At 41.5% G+C, this 18101-nt stretch overlaps 1 protein-coding gene across 1 annotated transcript in view; it reads left to right on the top strand.

Moving 5' to 3' along the window:
* The first annotated feature begins 300 nt into the window (after positions 1-300).
* ush1c (Usher syndrome 1C) overlaps positions 301-18101 on the top strand; it is a 38645-nt gene continuing 20844 nt past the window's right edge. The window contains 11 exon segments of the mRNA XM_063197835.1: positions 301-513; positions 3211-3278; positions 6062-6205; positions 6921-7059; positions 9065-9173; positions 10468-10492; positions 11262-11319; positions 11764-11867; positions 16482-16566; positions 17156-17215; positions 17431-17487. Of these exon segments, the coding sequence (XP_063053905.1) occupies positions 478-513; positions 3211-3278; positions 6062-6205; positions 6921-7059; positions 9065-9173; positions 10468-10492; positions 11262-11319; positions 11764-11867; positions 16482-16566; positions 17156-17215; positions 17431-17487 (885 nt within the window). The 5' untranslated portion in view covers positions 301-477.

Genomic DNA, 18101 nt, shown 5'->3' with positions numbered 1-18101 from the left:
ACACACACACACACACACACACACACACACACACACACACACACACACACACATGCGCGCGCGCGCGCGCGCGCAGACACACTAAGCTTACACAATAATAGCAGCATACTTAATAATCTTATTTATGTAAAGCTTTATACTTTCATTTGAAAGTCCATATCTTCATACATACAAGTTTTCACAACAAAAAATATTTTATATTAATGCGTTTGTCTGCAATATCTAATACACAAATCTTTGGCCGGAAAACGCATGGGAAAATAATAGGCTACACCGGTTATAGGCTATAGATTCTGCCAGAGATAAGCTGAATGGAAATGTTTCAGGCGAACCTCAACATCAGGATAATAGCAGGCAATAACAGTGCAAAGGTTAGTACATCTCAAGCGTGATATCTACCCCACCCAGTGTTCACTGACAGAAGTGCGTAAAAAGGGAACATAGCACCTGCCCGGGAGAGAACTGTCCTGCGTAAAAATGGAGAGAAGAGTGGCCCGAGAATTCCGACATAAAGTAAGAGAATGTATTTCATTGCATTTTATGTTTTAAAGTACAACTTTGTAATTTACTTTTTTGTTTTAATTCGGTGTAGGGTCGCTAGCCAATGTTTTGAGCCCCGTACAGGATAGTTTGGACGAATGGCGGAAGGGTTGTCAAGGCAATAGGAAAACTGTCATTACAGCCTAGCAGGCAGTTTTATCGACAGGTGCATGTCGCTACTTTTAATCATCGAGTGGTCGTGTATTTCTAGAGTTTAGAATATCTCAAGAATGATAATGTACGTACATCTCGGTTTTCATTTGTCCTTTCTCCTTCCTCGTCTTTTTCATTTTCTTGTTGTAGTTGAAACCTAACCGGAGGCTGTGGTCCACCTGGTTGATCAGTTAACACAAATGCGAGGAACACACTACATAGAACATTTAACCAATATATTTTGTACACTTTTTCAAATGTTAAACATAATGGCTTCGGTAGGTAGAAGGTACAACACTGTGACGTAACACCACTGACTGACCACCTGCTGTTACGAGTGGCCAAACCTTTTCCAGGTGAATCATTATTAGAGCATCCATCCCACTGTCCAAAGCCTATGGCGCTTTTTTATTCTCAGGCCAGGCATGACGTTGTTCACAATGCTGAGCTATCTTTTAAATATAGCCTACAGTCAATTTGTTAGATAGATAAGCAGCATTTGGAATAGGCCTACCCTAGTCCAAAATGTAGGCAAATTTCATATGGAACATGATACCATTAGCAATGTTAGTCAGCTGTCATCTGTTCTTACCCTCAGAGCCCAACACAATTTGCAGACCAAAAGAGTGCGAGAGTGAGTGAGTGGGTGAAGTGAGCTTTACAAAGGGCAGCTCTGCATAATTTCCTCTGTGTTGGAGATGCTCAGTCATGTGGAAGCTAGTTGGACAATTTATTGCCCTGTAGCTCAATTAAGGATGGCATTTCTATTAGCATTGTGTGAAGAGGAATTTTACCACTGGACAAAAGAGCCTCTCGTCTAGGCTATTGTGTATGTGGTATGTGTATGAATTTGCATAGAAATTAGTATAGCCTACACCTGTCTCTGGTGGTGTTTTATGTAGGTATGTAGATTTCGGAAGGAGTAAGGCAGCAGTCTTTACACATCAATGGATATGTTTGAGAGTGTTCGTGGAAACTGACTGGTAGTAGTACAATCTTTCACTGGGCTCACAGCAGTTTTATTGTATGCATGTTTATTGCTCTAAAGTCCACTGCATCATCATGGCTTGGCTGAAGGGCTGGAATATGTGTTGCCTTGCCTGTCATAAATTCCTAGTGCTTGAGTCACTTATTCGGCCATCCAATATTGTCAGGGTTAAATTAACTACCACTTAAGTAGGCCTACACACATGTCATCCAAAATGGTGTAGCAGGGCCAGGTACGTGTCTTAATGAAATGAACAGATCACCTGTCATGTCAGACAACACGCTATTCACAATTGGTAACTTTTGGATGGAAAAAGTGGAAAAAAAACGAGACTAGACACTTTTTTAACATTGTTTGCTTTACGTTACAATACATTTAATTTCACATAAGACATACTGTATAACATATTACACAAAAACAGAAGGCTTCAGACTAAGCATTGCCCATTAATAGACACTTCATGACACATTACTGAGCACTAAATCGTCACTCTGGGCTCGAACCTCAACCTACCAGTAAACATCAACCAGTCATCTCCAGTTGGGGGATGGCTAAAGGTACAGAACAATTGGTCAGCGCCACCGATACTGTATGAGGCTTCCGGAGGGAGGTTTACCAATGTTCTATCCCGAACACTGTTAGTTGTCATCTGTTACTCACAATTATGACTGGCCTACGCAATGTTGTGGTGCTGTGGTCCCCTGGTGTGAGTGGGTATAGGGGTGGGGTGGTGGTGGAAGCAGGCTGTCTGAGCCGTGTGTGTGTGTAAGGTGACACCTTTCCAACTCACACACACACACACACACACACACACACACACACACACACACACACACACACACACACACACACACACACACACACACAAACACCCCCTCCCCCACAAACACACACACACACACACACACACACACACACACACACACACACACACACACACACACACACACACACACACACACACACACACACACACACACACACACACACACACACACACACTACTGCAAGGCCAATGATGAGGCCAGCAGCTCACAGACTCCCCTAGAAACAGGCCACCTGCCCACGCATGGCACCACAGCAAAGTCTATTGGGAGGAACACACGTGAGGTACACCTGAGCCTCCGGAATTAGACTGTTTATATTCTCTCTTGATTACACACACACAAACACACACACACACACACACACACTGAAGGGACATACGTAGTGTACAGTAAGAACAGCAATGTGCTATATCTGTGATTGGCCGAAACGATTCTTGAAAATATTTCTGGGACAACTCAGCCACCACAAGGTAAGAGTCCGCTTTGCACAATGTCTGCAGTTTGCACTAACTCCCTGGTGTGTTTCTACGTATGTGTGTCTGTGACATGGTGCTTTTAACCGTCCCGAGAGGGCGAGGTCTGTGGAGAATGTGGAGAGAGTGGAGTGTGGCAGAGACTTTATGGCCATGAGTGGGGGCAATATCAGCTCCATTACCAGGGCTATTTGGCGGAGAGCTGATCAAAGGTCACGTTGTGTTGCAGGTGGAGCTGCTGATTGATAATGAAGCTGAGAAGGATTACCTGTACGATGTGCTGCGCATGTACCACCAGTGAGTTGCATCCTACAATCTCTATCTCTTTGCCGTTGCTGAAAAAAAAAACCCAGAAATTACCTGTTTTTTCTATGTATTGTCCAAGATATTAACACATCATGTTCTTGGGCGTAGAAAGTGCCCAATGAAAAAATGTATACAATTGAGCTATTTTGAAATGCTTTATCAGAATTGCAGTAGTATTGGTCTAATTCACACAGTGTTTGCCATTGACAAACCCTTTTTTCCAATGACGTTTGTCATTGAAGACATTCAACAACTGTATGGGCCATAGAGATAACCATGATAGATCATCAAAACGTGTTGTGCATCCTTTCATGTGCACTGCCTTCAAACAACACCTCAAATTTTTATTATTTAGCTTTTACAGCATGTCACAGTGCAGTGTAATGTTGCTCTCTGAACTGAAATGGGCTATCCCACCATAATATATACAGTATACATGTATTTCTCAGTAACACCCCATTGCTATATTAAACAGTCAACAACGTTGTAACAACTTTTAAAAAAAAATATTCTAGCTATCAGTTTTTAGCTCCCTTTTTATTCAAAGTTCAGTGACACAAATACACAGGTTTTCCTCCTAGACATGAATAGATGTAGTATATGGGATAACGTACACTTAGTTAGTCAACATTGTCTAATACAACCCATCAGACACAAAGATCCCTTTGCTTTGAATCCAGGTCTTGCATCACATCAATCAGTACATTAAAGGGGCTCAATGTAGGATTACATACTGTAGTTGGCGCAATGCCGTGTCATGCCTGTCTCAAAATCTATACTGTCATGAAAAAATGGTGTTAAACTAAGCTCGCTGTGAGAATGTTTTTCATCACAGAATGGCAGCAGTTGATACAAATGTGAATATGTATCTGGCGGTATGTAAAGGCATTTTTTCATATGAGGAATGTTTCCCATGACACTCGTTTGGGTCGCAGTGTCAAAAGTTACATGTGGGGTTCTCTGACAGCGGACAGTGAAAGTGGTTGCGAGAGTCATTGTTCACTTACTGTTGACTCAAATAAGCATCGGCTGGCTCGGGACAGTGCTTAATTAAACTCGAATCCTACATATTGCCCCTTTGAGTGTTTATTGTGTGATATTGACCATACCACTGTGCATGATCTTTTCTCATGTCTGTCGAAATGGAAGTCTTTGCACTCCTTGGCTGATTGATGGACACGGAACTCTCTTGATCCTATGTTCTGTCCATCCTACCAGTAAAGATTAGAGCTCAGTGGGATCAATGACGGAAGAGTAGATGTCTTTTCCAAGAGTTTAGTGTCAACTCACAAGTGGGCTGCTCACTCATGAAGCCTTGACGGAAGTCACACGTGCATGCATGCATGATGGAGGATTGGGTTTCCCTCCCCACGCAGCAGCGGGCACCTATAATGCCGCCTGAATGCCCCCCTGGCTCTCACCCCTGGCTGGAGTTTCCACCTGGTCTTTTGTCCCGTTTGGGCCAGCATCTCCTGCCTGATTGGTCGAGGGCCAGCATCTCCTGCCTGATTGGTGGAAGGGCAGAGAGTTTCCACTCCTGTCCAGCCGTCCGAGGAGGCCATTCAGAAAAGACCCCTTTTAGCGCCTGACACTCGAGTCAAGAATGAAATGGCAAGCATTAATGATTCATGGCAGGAATCACAAAGCTGTCCACCAAGTAATAGCTGAACAACTCTGGGGCACATTCTTTATTTTTTTCTTTCATTTTTTACACTAATTTTAGAATTTAGATTTAACTAGATAATGTCCGACATTCAGGTCATTTCACACACATGCGCGTGCACACACACACACACACACACACACACACACACACACACACACACACACACACACACACACACACACACACACACACACACACACACACACATAGGGCTGGGCGATATGGAAAAAAACCAATATCACGATATGGATTACTTTATATCACGATAACGATATATAATCACGATATAGCACAATTACATTCGCTTTCAGTTATTCTCATTTGCTCTTTATTTTTTCATGTCGCAAAACAACCTTTCTTTAAAATGGATCTTTTTATTCTAATTTTTACAGTTACATTAAGTTATAGTCTGTATTGTGACAACATGAAATGTAATTAAATGATATTCAATCGCATAAAATTGATTAAATTACTATCACGATATAAACGATATAGGAGAAAGGTCACGATATACACTTTTATATCACGATAACGATATATATCGTCATATTGCCCAGCCCTACACACACACACACACACACACACACACACACACACACACACACACACACACACACACACACACACACACACACACACACACACACACACACACACACACACACACACACACACACTGAAGTGACATACTTAGTGTACAGTAGGAACAGCATCAACCTATGCAATTATTCATTATAATAGGCATCCATGTTTGGGAAATAGCTAGTTACGTATGTGAAGATGTGAAGAACTAGGTTAATATGGTTTTCCTTGTCATCAAGTGAAGAGAAAATCCGAAGTGCTCAGGGAATTGTTCAGAAAAAATCTTGAAGGTGCTCTTTGGTGTTGGGGAAAAAACAATATCTTGTCAAAAAAGGGAGTCCAAGGCACTCTTCTTGTGGAAAATATTAAAAAGCCTTTATTGAAACATGGCTAAAAGCTTTTTGGTCTCTGCTCCCATGTTTTAAAACTTTTAGCCATGTTTCAATAAAGGCTTTTTGATATTTTTCCACAAGAAGAGTGCCTTGGACTCCCTTTTTTGACAAGATATGGTTTTCCTTGTGTTCAGGGCCATGGACCTCACGGTGCTGGTGGGGGACCTGAAGCTGGTGATAAATGACCCCAGCAGGCTGCCTCTCTTTGACGCCATCCGGCCCCTCATCCCCCTCAAGCACCAGGTGGAATATGACATGCTCACGCCCAAACGCTCACGGTGAGTATGGTGAAGGGTCTTAGGCAGACATGATCCTAAATGTGTGATTTTACAATTTTTTAAAGCATCACATCATTCTACAGTGATCCTTTAAAAAGCTACTCTTAATCTGCTTTGACTTTTGTGTAAAAACAGAAATGTAAGTTTTATTGAAGTGAAGTATACAGTAATGTGAAGTATACAGTAATAAGCATAGTGAGTATGGCGAAAGGCCAGGGGCATTGCCAGATATGACAAAAATGTCAAGTCAAGTCAAGACAAAATGGATAAGGGCTGCAGAAAATGAAGCTGGCTTAGCCATTTTAGACAGTTTATTTCATGACTAAATTATATTTTATGTCAGTTGAAAGCATTGTTTTGCCACATGTTCGTCCTTTGTGCCACCTACACATTATGCTTGGCATTATCCAATAACATCCTTTGAACAAACAGTAACTGTTCCTCATATGCATTGGCTTTTGTGGAGGAAACAACTACATATTATTTTGAGATGCACTGTTAATTGTAATACAAGAATTACTGAACAAATGTTGAACCCTCCCCAAGCGCTGTATGTAGCACATGAATGTTGTGCCGGGCGCACTGCTTTATTTCCACCACTAGGGAGCACCACTACTTTGCATCATCTGGCAACAGGATCGTACAAAACAACAGAGGAGCTTTATGTCCAAGTGTTTTACCCTTCCTCTCTTCCTATGTGTGTTTCCAATGGTAGTAAGCTGAAGGAGGTGCGTCTGGATCGGACCCATCCTGATGGGCTTGGCCTGAGTGTCAGAGGGGGGCTGGAGTTTGGCTGTGGGCTCTTCATCTCGCAGATTGTCAAGGATGGACAGGCAGAGAGTGTTGGCCTACAGGTATGACCTTTCAGAAAACCATCGGTGGATGTTCAGGGTAGAAGACAACATTGTAGCCAAATAAAAGACAAATATTGAAGACAACATTGTAGCCAAATAAGAAGTATAAACATTGTAACCTGGGGTGCCTTGGATTTCTTCTTTCTTCTCTCTTATTTCTTCTAAAGGTTACAATTTTTATATTTTATTTGGTTACAGTTGGAGAAATTTGTAACCTTGAGTGCCTCAGATTTCTTCCACTCTGAACAAGTTTTAGAGCCCCTACACTGATGAGCACCAAGGAAACTACAGTAGACAAAGAGCCTAAAGCACTGCAATTTCCTGTTAGTTTTTTGAACCATCAGTACATCACTGAATATTATAATGGAACTAAAGATGGAGGGTGATGTGGCTCTGTGGCTAGATGGCCATTCTATTACGCCTGGGACCAGGTTCAACTTCGGTCCAAGATTGTTTCCTGATCCTTCCCTGTCTCCCTCTCTATTCATACTCTGTCTCTCTCACTGTATTATCTGAAGATGATGTTTAGACATGTTGATGTTTTAGAGCAGTGTAGTTATTACATTATTATCACATTACACTTAGCTGACGCCTTTTAATCCAAAGCGACTTACAGAGATTACAGGCAATTGGTTACAGTCCCTGGAGCAATGTGGGGTTAGGTGCCTTTATCAAGGGCACCTCAGCCATGGATGGAGGCGTAGGGAATGGTAAGGGCAGGAACGTAGTATCATCAGGTTTTTTGGAGGGCTGGTCTGTGAACCCTTTGAAGATACAGTATTTGAGAAGCATTTATGGAGCTGTCTCTGTTTGCGTTTGCCAAACTGTTGTGCCAAAGTGGCTGTTTAGGCCATCAGAGATGCTGCTGAGTGGTCACGAACATGCCCGAGGGTAATAGCCATTGGTGATTAAGCTTTTTTAACCACAAGATGTATTTCTGATACTGCCTCGTTATTGTATTGTAATAGGAGAAAGATACTTACTACACATTATCATGTGTTGTCAAAACAAATGGTGAAACTGGGCAAATAGATCTACGTTGGCCAGGTGAATGACAAAATAACAAGAAGCTGGTGTGCCATTGCAACTTTTACCCAACAGGGGGAGATAGAGGTACAGAAAAGGCAGAGCCGTACATAAACAGCTCTGAGAAAAGATATTTAGGAACAAAAATACATTTTAAATACATTGTATGTTTATGTCAATTTTATTCTATGTTATGTTTATGATTTGGATGTTTTCAAGTACTATATTCAAATAGTAAAAAGCCTAAAATGTTCTCAGGGGAATAACAAAAAACATTTTCAGTTATTTTGTACCTCTTTGTCAGCCTGATTTAGTTTGATTGGTTGTGTTGCCTGAGCTGATGGTTATTTATAACCCAATCAATGGAGAGCATGTGTTGGCCATATGAAACAGCCATTCAAATATCCACAAATCCCCCACATTGCACCATCAATCTTGGGGGCGATTGAAGTTCACCCTTCAGTGAACTGGAACAGTGACACTGATGCTGACAACAACGCGATCACAATTTCATAAAGTGAAAGAGATTGAAAGAAAATCAATCAACTTGGTGCAGTGACGCTTTTATGAGGTGTAGGAGTTGATTGGAAGTCTAGTTTCCCTCCTCCCTCTCTCCGACTTCCCCCCACCTCCTTCTCCCCTTTTTCTTTTCATCATTTTTGCTCATGTCATCTCCTCTTGGCTTTGTTCTCCTGACATCTGAGGAAGCATCGAGTGGCCTGAAATGTCACATGATATAAAAAATAAATAATAATAATACGCAATAATAATTAAGAGGAAGTGGAAGCACATTCTTTGTTCTGATGATGTCTGAGGAGGGGTTGAGTGGCTTGATATGTGTTATCTACATGTAGAGAGAGAGAGAGAGAGAGAGAGAGAGAGAGAGAGAGAGAAATGCCTGGTCAATCAGTAAAAATGCCTGGAAAAGTAGTTTTTTATGGCCTACCTTTGTGTCTTTTCTTCTCCTCGCTCCCCGCAGGTCGGAGATGAGATTGTGCGCATCAACGGCTACTCCATCTCCTCCTGTATTCACGAGGAGATCATCAGCCTCATCAAGACCAAGAAGATTGTTTCCCTCAAAGTGAGACGTGAGTCACTCACCACCCCTATTCAACGCACGTTGCTGCACCCTCCTGCCCGCCCTCCTGGCCTTTCAATGCTGTTCCACTTCCTGTACCAATACAACGATTCAATTCAATTCAATTCCAATTAGGGCTGGGCGATATGAAAAAAAACCTATATCACGATATGGGTTACTTTATATCACGATAACGATATATATCACGATATAGCTCAATTACATACGTTTTCAGTTATTCACTTTATTAGCTCTTTATTTTTTCATGTCGCTAAACAACCTTTCTTTAAAATGGATCTTTTTATTGTGATTTTTACAGTTACATGAACGTATAGTGTGTATTGTGACAACATGAAATGTAATTAAATGATATTCAATTGTATACAACTGATAAAATTACTATCACGATATAAATGATATAGGAGAAAGGTCACGATATACACTTTTATATCACGATAACGATATATATCGTCATATTGCCCAGCCCTAATTCCAATTTATTATAGTGTGGTATCACCATAGTATGGTCTCAGAACACTTTACAAATGCTATGATTAATGTTACATAAGATAAAAGATTAAAATATAATAGTAAACAAAAATTACATAAGAAAATAAATGATCAAAGTCAAAAATCAACAATTCTACAATTGGCTAGCTAAAATAATTAGCAAACAAGAATGTTTTCAGCCTGGCCTTAAAAATGTCCACAGAGCCAGCATCTCTAATAAGACGTGGGAGGCCATTCCACAATACGGTGGCACGGAAAACAAATGCCCTATGACCTGTTGATTTCTTGTACACTGAAGGGATACTTCACAAGGGAACAAGGACACAAAATACAAACACGCTTTTCAAAAGCAACACACAAAACACTTGAGCAGAATAGGCACCTATAGAAACCTTACACACTAGCCCGACAGGAAAACCACACAGCAGTGTACTACATTTCAGCTTTGTGCTCAAGGTTAACAAAGCCCAGTGGACTCACGGCTACAGCAGAAAAGCCTTTGTAACTGTATGAACCACAGTCATTGAAATGAACACAATGTACACATAGTCCAAGACACTAGGGCAGCAGTCGGCTTTTATAAATCTATAGCCCCCCATAGTATTTCTTAAGCCACGCTATTGATGAAGTAGACATCAACTACCAGGCTAATCACTACCCTAGTCTATCTCTTTCCTGATGGGGTTAGCTTGCAGCAATACTGGAAATAAAGGAACTTATTTATGGACTCAATCTAACATTTTCATCCTAAATTGAGGTACTGAATTATTAATGGTCATCATTTTCTCTTGCAGATGTTGGCATGATACCCATAAAGAGGCAAGCTCATTTTCATCTCATTTTCTTCCTTTGCGTCCCTGTGATGCGTTTATGCTTATGTGCATGGATTGTAGAGGCCGTGTAATGACTTCTTACTCTCAGTTTTATTAGTTTTATTAGTCACACATTTTCATGATGAACAGCTTTGTTTCATGACAGTGGCTGGTATGGGGCATCTGCATTGTAATTTGTGGTAATTTCTGTGTAATGTCGGCCATGGCTGTGACGTTATTGTAATGTCTACATCTTACCGTGCATGTTAAACAGGGCTGATTTTAAGGGATGCAATATAACACACAGCAGCGAACAGATCTTTTTAGTGTACTGTATATCATTTGATGATTCCAATGGAATTATGCTGTCAGGGCGTATGATAATGAACATATTTCTTTGAAACAAGTAGTATAATTGCCTTGCGTGTACGGTAACCCCCCATCCTATCCTGGGTAAGATGGGGGGTTCATTTTGTTCAGCAGAGTGTAAGTAATATTTCTGTTGTGATGGAAGCTCTCTCTCCCAGATGCGAAATAGCTTAATAAAATGAATTGACTTATGAATGCCACATACTACTGCAACTGACAAACAAGCTGGATTTTTACACATTTACTGAAGTAAAAATATTGCAATGCATCGCAACAATGCATGAATCGCAATTAATCGTAATAGAACACACATTGTGGCATATTGTGATGCGCATTTAATCGTCAACCTTTTGCCTGCCAATATCCACCTCTAATCCTGGGTGATAAATGCCATCTGAATGCCACAGCTCCTCTGAGGACCCCCTGAAGTGGCAGTTTGTGGACCAGTTTGTGTCAGAGTCTGGGGTGAGTGACAGTGACGTCACACGTGTGTGTGTATGTGTGTGTGTGTGTGTGTGTGTGTGTGTGTGTGTGTGTGTGTGTGTGTGTGTGTGTGTGTGTGTGTGTGTGTGTGTGTGTGTGTGTGTGTGTGTGTGTGTGTGTGTGTGTGTGTGCGCGCGCGCGTGAGTGTGTGTGTGCATGCTTGTGTGTGTGAGTGTACTGTATGAGTATGCATGTGCATCTACTGTAGCTTGCATGTACAAAGTATGTGTACTTCTTTATGTGTGCGTTCGTGTGAGTGCCCATGTGTGCATGTGTGTAGGAGTACGTACGCGTGAGTCATTTTGGGATTCAGAGGCTTTGAAGCCCTTTCTTACAAGTATGTGCCTGTACAGTAATGTAAAGTCTATGCTGCTTCATCTATTGCAACACTGCTTCCATGGCTCACTCCTTTTGGATGTGCCCCAGGACAAGAAGAGCAGCGTGGCCGGTCTGGCCTCCATCGCCCAGAAGGAGATCAAAGAGAAGAAGGTCTTCCTGAGTCTAGTGGGCACCACGGGCATGGGCATCAGGTCAGCCTACAGTACTCGAAATAGATACTCACGACACATCTATTCAGCCTACTCTAAATAAATACTCATTATAAAGTACATACTAGAAAGGTCTATTCAGCCTACTCTAAATAAATACGCATTATAAAGTACATACTAGAAAGTTCACCATATCTATTCAGTCTACTCTCAATAAATACTAGAAAGGCCAGCGCATATATTCAGCCTACTCTAAATACTCACTATAAAGTATATACATACTATATAAATATACAGTATAGCCTAGAGAGAGAGAGAGAGAGAGAGAGAGAGAGAGAGAGAGAGAGAGAGAGAGAGAGAGAGAGAGAGAGAGAGAGAGAGAGAGAGAGAGAGAGAGAGAGAGAGAGAGAGAGACTTTACTAATCCCCAAGGGGGAAATTGAGTGCCACCTGGTCATACACACAACACATTGCAGGAAGACAGGACAAATACATAATAAATAAGAGCTAATAAATAAATAAAAACAGTCCATCATAAAAACACACAAAGAATCTCAACAACAATATAAAATCATTAAAAAGTCACTCAGCAGCTGTTGTTAAAAATTCTGATAGCTGCAGGCATAAAAGATCTTCTAAACCATTCGGTGGAGCATCTAGGTAGGAGAAGCCTTTGGCTTCTGCCACTTTTTTGTGATCAAGCTGAACAATGGGTGATTGTCCATGCTCAGTACACTTTTCATCTTCCTCATCGTCCTCTCCTCTAAAATCGGCTCCACTGAATTAAAATATACATACACCTGTGATGGACCCCGCTTTCTTGATGAGCTTATTCAGCCTACTCCTGTCCTCAAGTGACATCCCTCCACCCCAGCACACAACAGCATAAAATAAAATACACAATCCCATGATAAAATGTGTTTGAAATAGGCCTCCCCAAGTCAAAGGACCTCAATTTCCTTAAAAAGAAAAGTCTTGCCCTAAAAATCACCCTGCTGTTTTCCCTCCAGTCCAGTTTGTTGTCTAGGTGGATGCCTAGGTATTTGGTTCCTTTGTCTTTTCAACATTTAAAATCAGATGGGCATCTGCACACCAGCTAACAAAATTATTAGCATACGTTATATATATATATATATATAATATATATACACACCTATATTATAGTATATAGCAGTGGTTCGCAAACTTGAATTGCATGCAATTTCCATCATTCCCCCCTTCGGAGGGTCTGGATGCTTCCGAGCCCCCCCAAGCAACAGCAGTACTCGCGCAGACTGATTTTATAATAATAATAATAATCATAATTGTATTTGTATAGCAATGTGTCATACAAGGCATGTAACTCAAAGTGCTTAACAAATGGGAAAAAAAAAACATTGTTAGAGATAGATTTAAAAGGAGAGGTATAGAGGAGAGGCAGAAAAAGCAGGAAGGCAGAGGAAGAAGAGATAGACAGAGAATGTAGAGTCATAAGGTCAACGTAGGTTAGGACCAGGATTCTTAGATGTGTAAGGTCCATAGTGGCTGGGCCTATCATAAGTCATAGATAGTCACACAGAGATTGGGCGCTCAGGTGCGGCCCCTGGTGGCATCAGGGGTGAGGAAAAACTCCCTTTCGCTTGATTCATAGTTTGTAAGGGGAAAAAAAGCTCAGTGAGGTCTGAGAAAAAAGACCCCCTATAGTCAGGAAGAAACCTCAGGCAGAGACCAGCGGCCACCTAGGGGAGCCCCCTGCCAGGGCTGGTTGCGAGTAGTAAGGGCGCTGCGGCAGCTGGGACACTATGACGCCTTGGCAGCTAGGAGTTGGCAAGGATGAAGAGGTGGGTCTTCAGCTGCTTCTTGAAGGAGTCGACGGAGGTGGCTGATCGGATCTCGATGGGGAGGGCGTTCCATCTCTTGGGCGCATAGCAGGCAAACGCGGCGTCGCCGATCTTCTTCTGCGGGGGGGGTGGGGGTCCTTAGCAGCTTGGCATCAGTGGACCTGAGAGCTCGAGTAGGGTCATAAAAAGAGAGCATGTCTGAGATATAACTAGGGGTAAGTCCATTTAATGCTTTAAATACTGTGAGCAGAATCTTAAAGTCGATTCTGTATGAGACAGGTAACCAGTGCAGGTCTGCCAAGACAGGAGAGATGTGCTCTCTCATTCTGGTTTTGTTAGGATTCTTGCCGCAGAATTTTGAATGAGTTGCAATTTGTCAATTAATTTTTTTGGGAGACCAGAGAAGAGAGCATTGCAGTAGTCTATCCTACTGGTGACAAAGGCATGAATAAGTTTCTCAGCGTCTTGTCGGGGGGCCAAGCCGCGCACTTTGTTGACATTTCTAAGATGGAAAAAAGCAGATTTTGTTATCTTGTTGATGTGAGGCTCAAAGCTCAAATCCGAGTCTATGACCACACCTAGGCTAGTAACCTTATCTTTAATGTGCATGCTTAGGTCACCTAGGCTTGAGTGGAGTTTTGCACGTTTTTTCTTAGGCCCAATGAGCAACACTTTAATTTTAGGAAGTTACTGTTCATCCAATCTGTGATGGCAGACATGCATTTAGTTTGGCTAGGCTCGACAGAGATATATAGTTGAGTGTCATCGGCATAGCTATGAAAATCAACATTGTGCTCTCTGATGATGGAGCCCAGGGGCAACATATAGAGAGAGAAGAGGAGATGATCGCTGCGCTGCGCAGAATCAAAGGAAAGGGGACTGATGAGATCAAACAAAGAGGGACGTGTGTTCATTTCATATGATATTCAAATTCATGACAATTCATAATATAATGTTGGTGAGGGCTTAAAATGTATCGCTTATTTGCAAGACAGGAAATAATTTCCTTTGGGGAAAAACACCCAAAATCAGATGTCACACGCCCCCCCCTGCGATGCCTCCTCGCCCCCCCAGGGGGGCTTGCGCCCCACTTTGAGAAACAATGGTATATAGTATATAGTATATAGTATATATAGTATATTCAAGCACACACACTCGCCCTTACCCATCCACAACCCCCCCCCCCCTCACGCACACACACACACACAATATTAAAAAAGTTTATCATCAAGTCATATAATTAAGTGCAATCACTGGGGTGATAAATGCCATTTTTTCACTTCACGTGAAAAAGTATGAAAACGTAATGTTTTTTAGGTGAGTGGGAAGAGTATGCCATTTTTGGTAGCTCTAAAAGAAAAGGCTGATTGTGCAAATGCTGTGAGCCGACTTGGGAGGGTACAGTTTCCCCAGGTGGTACAGTATATCACAAAAGTGAATACACCCCTCACAGTTTTTGCAGATTTGTGAGTATATCTTTTCATAGGAAAGCATTACAGAAATTTCACTTTGACACAATGATTAGTGACCTTTTAACAACATATTTAACCGCTTAAATTCCTTGCTCACTCAGAAAAAACAAAATACAGCCATTAATGTTTGAACATGTACTCACAAAAGTGAGTACACCCCAGATGAAAATCCGGTAGAGAAGGGGCTGTGTTTGCTCGAATCGTCTCGAAATGAAACGAAATGAAAAGGGATGAAAAGGGAGGTCATCAGTGTGTGTTTCAACCTTTTTTTTGCATTGAACTTTTACATTTTGAGTCTGCATCTGGCTTAAATAGATTGGTGTGAGATTTGAATGCAATCCTATGGAGATTATCATCTGCTTCAGTAGTCACAGTGCATGTTGACAGCATTCATGCATCCCCAAACCATGTCAGTCCCACTACCATGCTTGGCTTTTGATAGGATACACTTTTTTTGTAAAACTCACTTGTTTACCACCACACTTGCTTGACACCATCTAAAGCAAATTGGTTTATCTTGGTCTCTTCAGATCACACGACATGGTTCCAGTGATCCATATCCTTGGTCTGTTCATCTCTCTTGAGACCAAGATAAGCAAATTTGCCTTAGATGGTGTCAAGCATGTGTGGTGGTAAACAAGTGAGTTCTACAAAAAAAGTGTATCCTCTCAATAGCCAAGCATGGTAGTGGGACTGACATGGTTTGGGGATGCATGAATGCTGTCAACATTGGCAATCTGAAATGCACCTAAAAGAAACATGCATGTCAACATGCACTGTTACTACTGAAGCAGATCATGATATTCTCCATAGGATTACATTCAAATCAAACACCAATCTATTTAAGCCAGATGCAGACTCAAAATGTAAAAGTTCAATGCAAAGAAAGGTTGAAACGCACAATGATCACATCCCTTTTCATCCCTTTTCATTTTGTTTCATTTCGAGACGATTCGAGCCAACACAGCCCCTTCTCTACCGGATTTTTATCTGGGATGTACTCACTTTTGTGAGTACATGTTCAAACATTAATGGCTCTATTTTGTTTTTTTCTGAGTGAACAAGAAATTCAAGCGGTTAAATAAGTTGTTATAAGGTCACTAATCATTGTGTCAAAGTGAAATTTCTGTAATGCTTTCCTATGAAAAGATATACTCAAAAGTCTGCAAAAACTGTGAGGGTGTATTCACTTTTGTGATATACTGTAGATCTGGTGGCTCTGCCATTGTGTTCAGAGTAGGGTTGGATATATAAGGAAGTACTCCATGGCAGATTCACATCACAGCATGTGCACGTGAACCCATTGCCGAAAGGCTCCCTGACAAGTCCTTTGATGTCTGTCATGTGTCTATACATATTTCACAGCATCTCGAGCGGGCCGAGGCAGAAGCCAGGCATCTACATCAGCAATGTCAAGCCAGGCTCTCTCTCAGCAGAAGTAGGCCTGAAGGTAAAGCATATGCCTGTTGTATCACACCCGGCTAGAAGAGTCTCCATGCATTCACCACATTAAGAACATCCTACTGCAGATAAATATACATGTGATATTAATTTTTATGTGTGTGTGTATTCATGTAGATATGTTATTATCATGTGTTTCATACAACGTGTGTTGTACATAAAACATGAGATGTGCAGACGCAGCTGTATCTTGCATCAAACAACTGCTGTGTGTCTTCTACCTGTGTAAAGATACACACGTCAGCCAAAAGTCCATGCAGCATTTCCAGTATTTCCATATGCCCTTCTAAATTCAGGTGAAACCCTATTTTGACAAGAACTATAAACAAGAGCTATTTGATTTTTTATTTCTCCTTTATTTTACTGGGGTAAAACACATTGAGGCAGTTGCCTCTTTTTCAAGTAGGCCCCAGCCAAGAGAGCAGCAAAAAAACACAAAACGCACTCCATAGGACTCACAGTACCGACAGAAACAAACAAGTCACAAAAGACAACGTATCCACAGACAGCAAAGCATGATTTTCCACAATGGGTCTCTTTGTGTCTGTCTGTGTACTGTATGTGTATGCCTTGTTTAGGTGGGTGACCAGATTGTGGAGGTCAATGCAGTGGATTTCACCAATCTGGACCATCCTGAGGTAAGGAATGTTGCTGTGGAAACCAATTTACAACGCAGTCCTATTTCAGATGCACTGACAGTACTGTATAATCCCATATGGGATTATGTGTGTTTATGGAAATTATGCAAACAACTGTAGTATATGGAACTATCCGCTTGTGTTACCTTACAAGTAAGGTATGTACAGTAAAATCTTCTGTTATTGATTAGTGAAATGTCTTATTTTCTTTGCAGGCAGTACGGGTGCTAAAGAGTAGCAGAAGTTTGACTATCACAGTCCTCACTGGTGCAGTAAGTGTCTCATGAAGTACATTAAGTAATTAACCATCCCATTATCCCATCTTGAGTATCCCACTCATACTGAAGTCTTGTGTGAATTGTCACTTTTGCACCATGTACTGAAGTGAAGTATTTTGTGCATGTTCCTCTCCAAATGATCTGTTTTCCTGCATTTAGAATAGTTCTGCTTTGTGCCAGGCTGCACTGACAGAACTATCTAAACTATTGATTAGAAAGTACTAAGAAACGTGTCTTCTCTTCTCTTCTCTTCTCTTCTCTTCTCTTCTCTTCTCTTCTCTTCTCTTCTCTTCTCTTCTCTTCTCGTCTCTTCTCTTCTCGTCTCTTCTCTTCTCTTCTCTTCTCTTCTCTTCTCTTCTCTTCTCTTCTCGTCTCGTCTCGTCTCGTCTCGTCTCGCCTCGTCTCTTTTATGCAACTTGAAATATCTTCCTCAAAATGTCGTTTCTAATGAAACCTCTGGCTGCACAAACACATGTAGCATGAATGAAACATCCATTTAACCCACAGTGACATGTCATTTGGTTTATTTAGTGCTTTCCAGCGCAGCTAGCTGTGAAACCACAACTCATGAACCTGATAACCCTGTCTCATTTGTGGATGTGGGGGAG

Source organism: Engraulis encrasicolus, chromosome 4, assembly GCF_034702125.1.
Source record: "Engraulis encrasicolus isolate BLACKSEA-1 chromosome 4, IST_EnEncr_1.0, whole genome shotgun sequence".
NCBI classification, from domain to species: Eukaryota; Metazoa; Chordata; class Actinopteri; order Clupeiformes; family Engraulidae; genus Engraulis; species Engraulis encrasicolus.
This window is presented reverse-complemented; position numbering and strand designations above follow the sequence as displayed.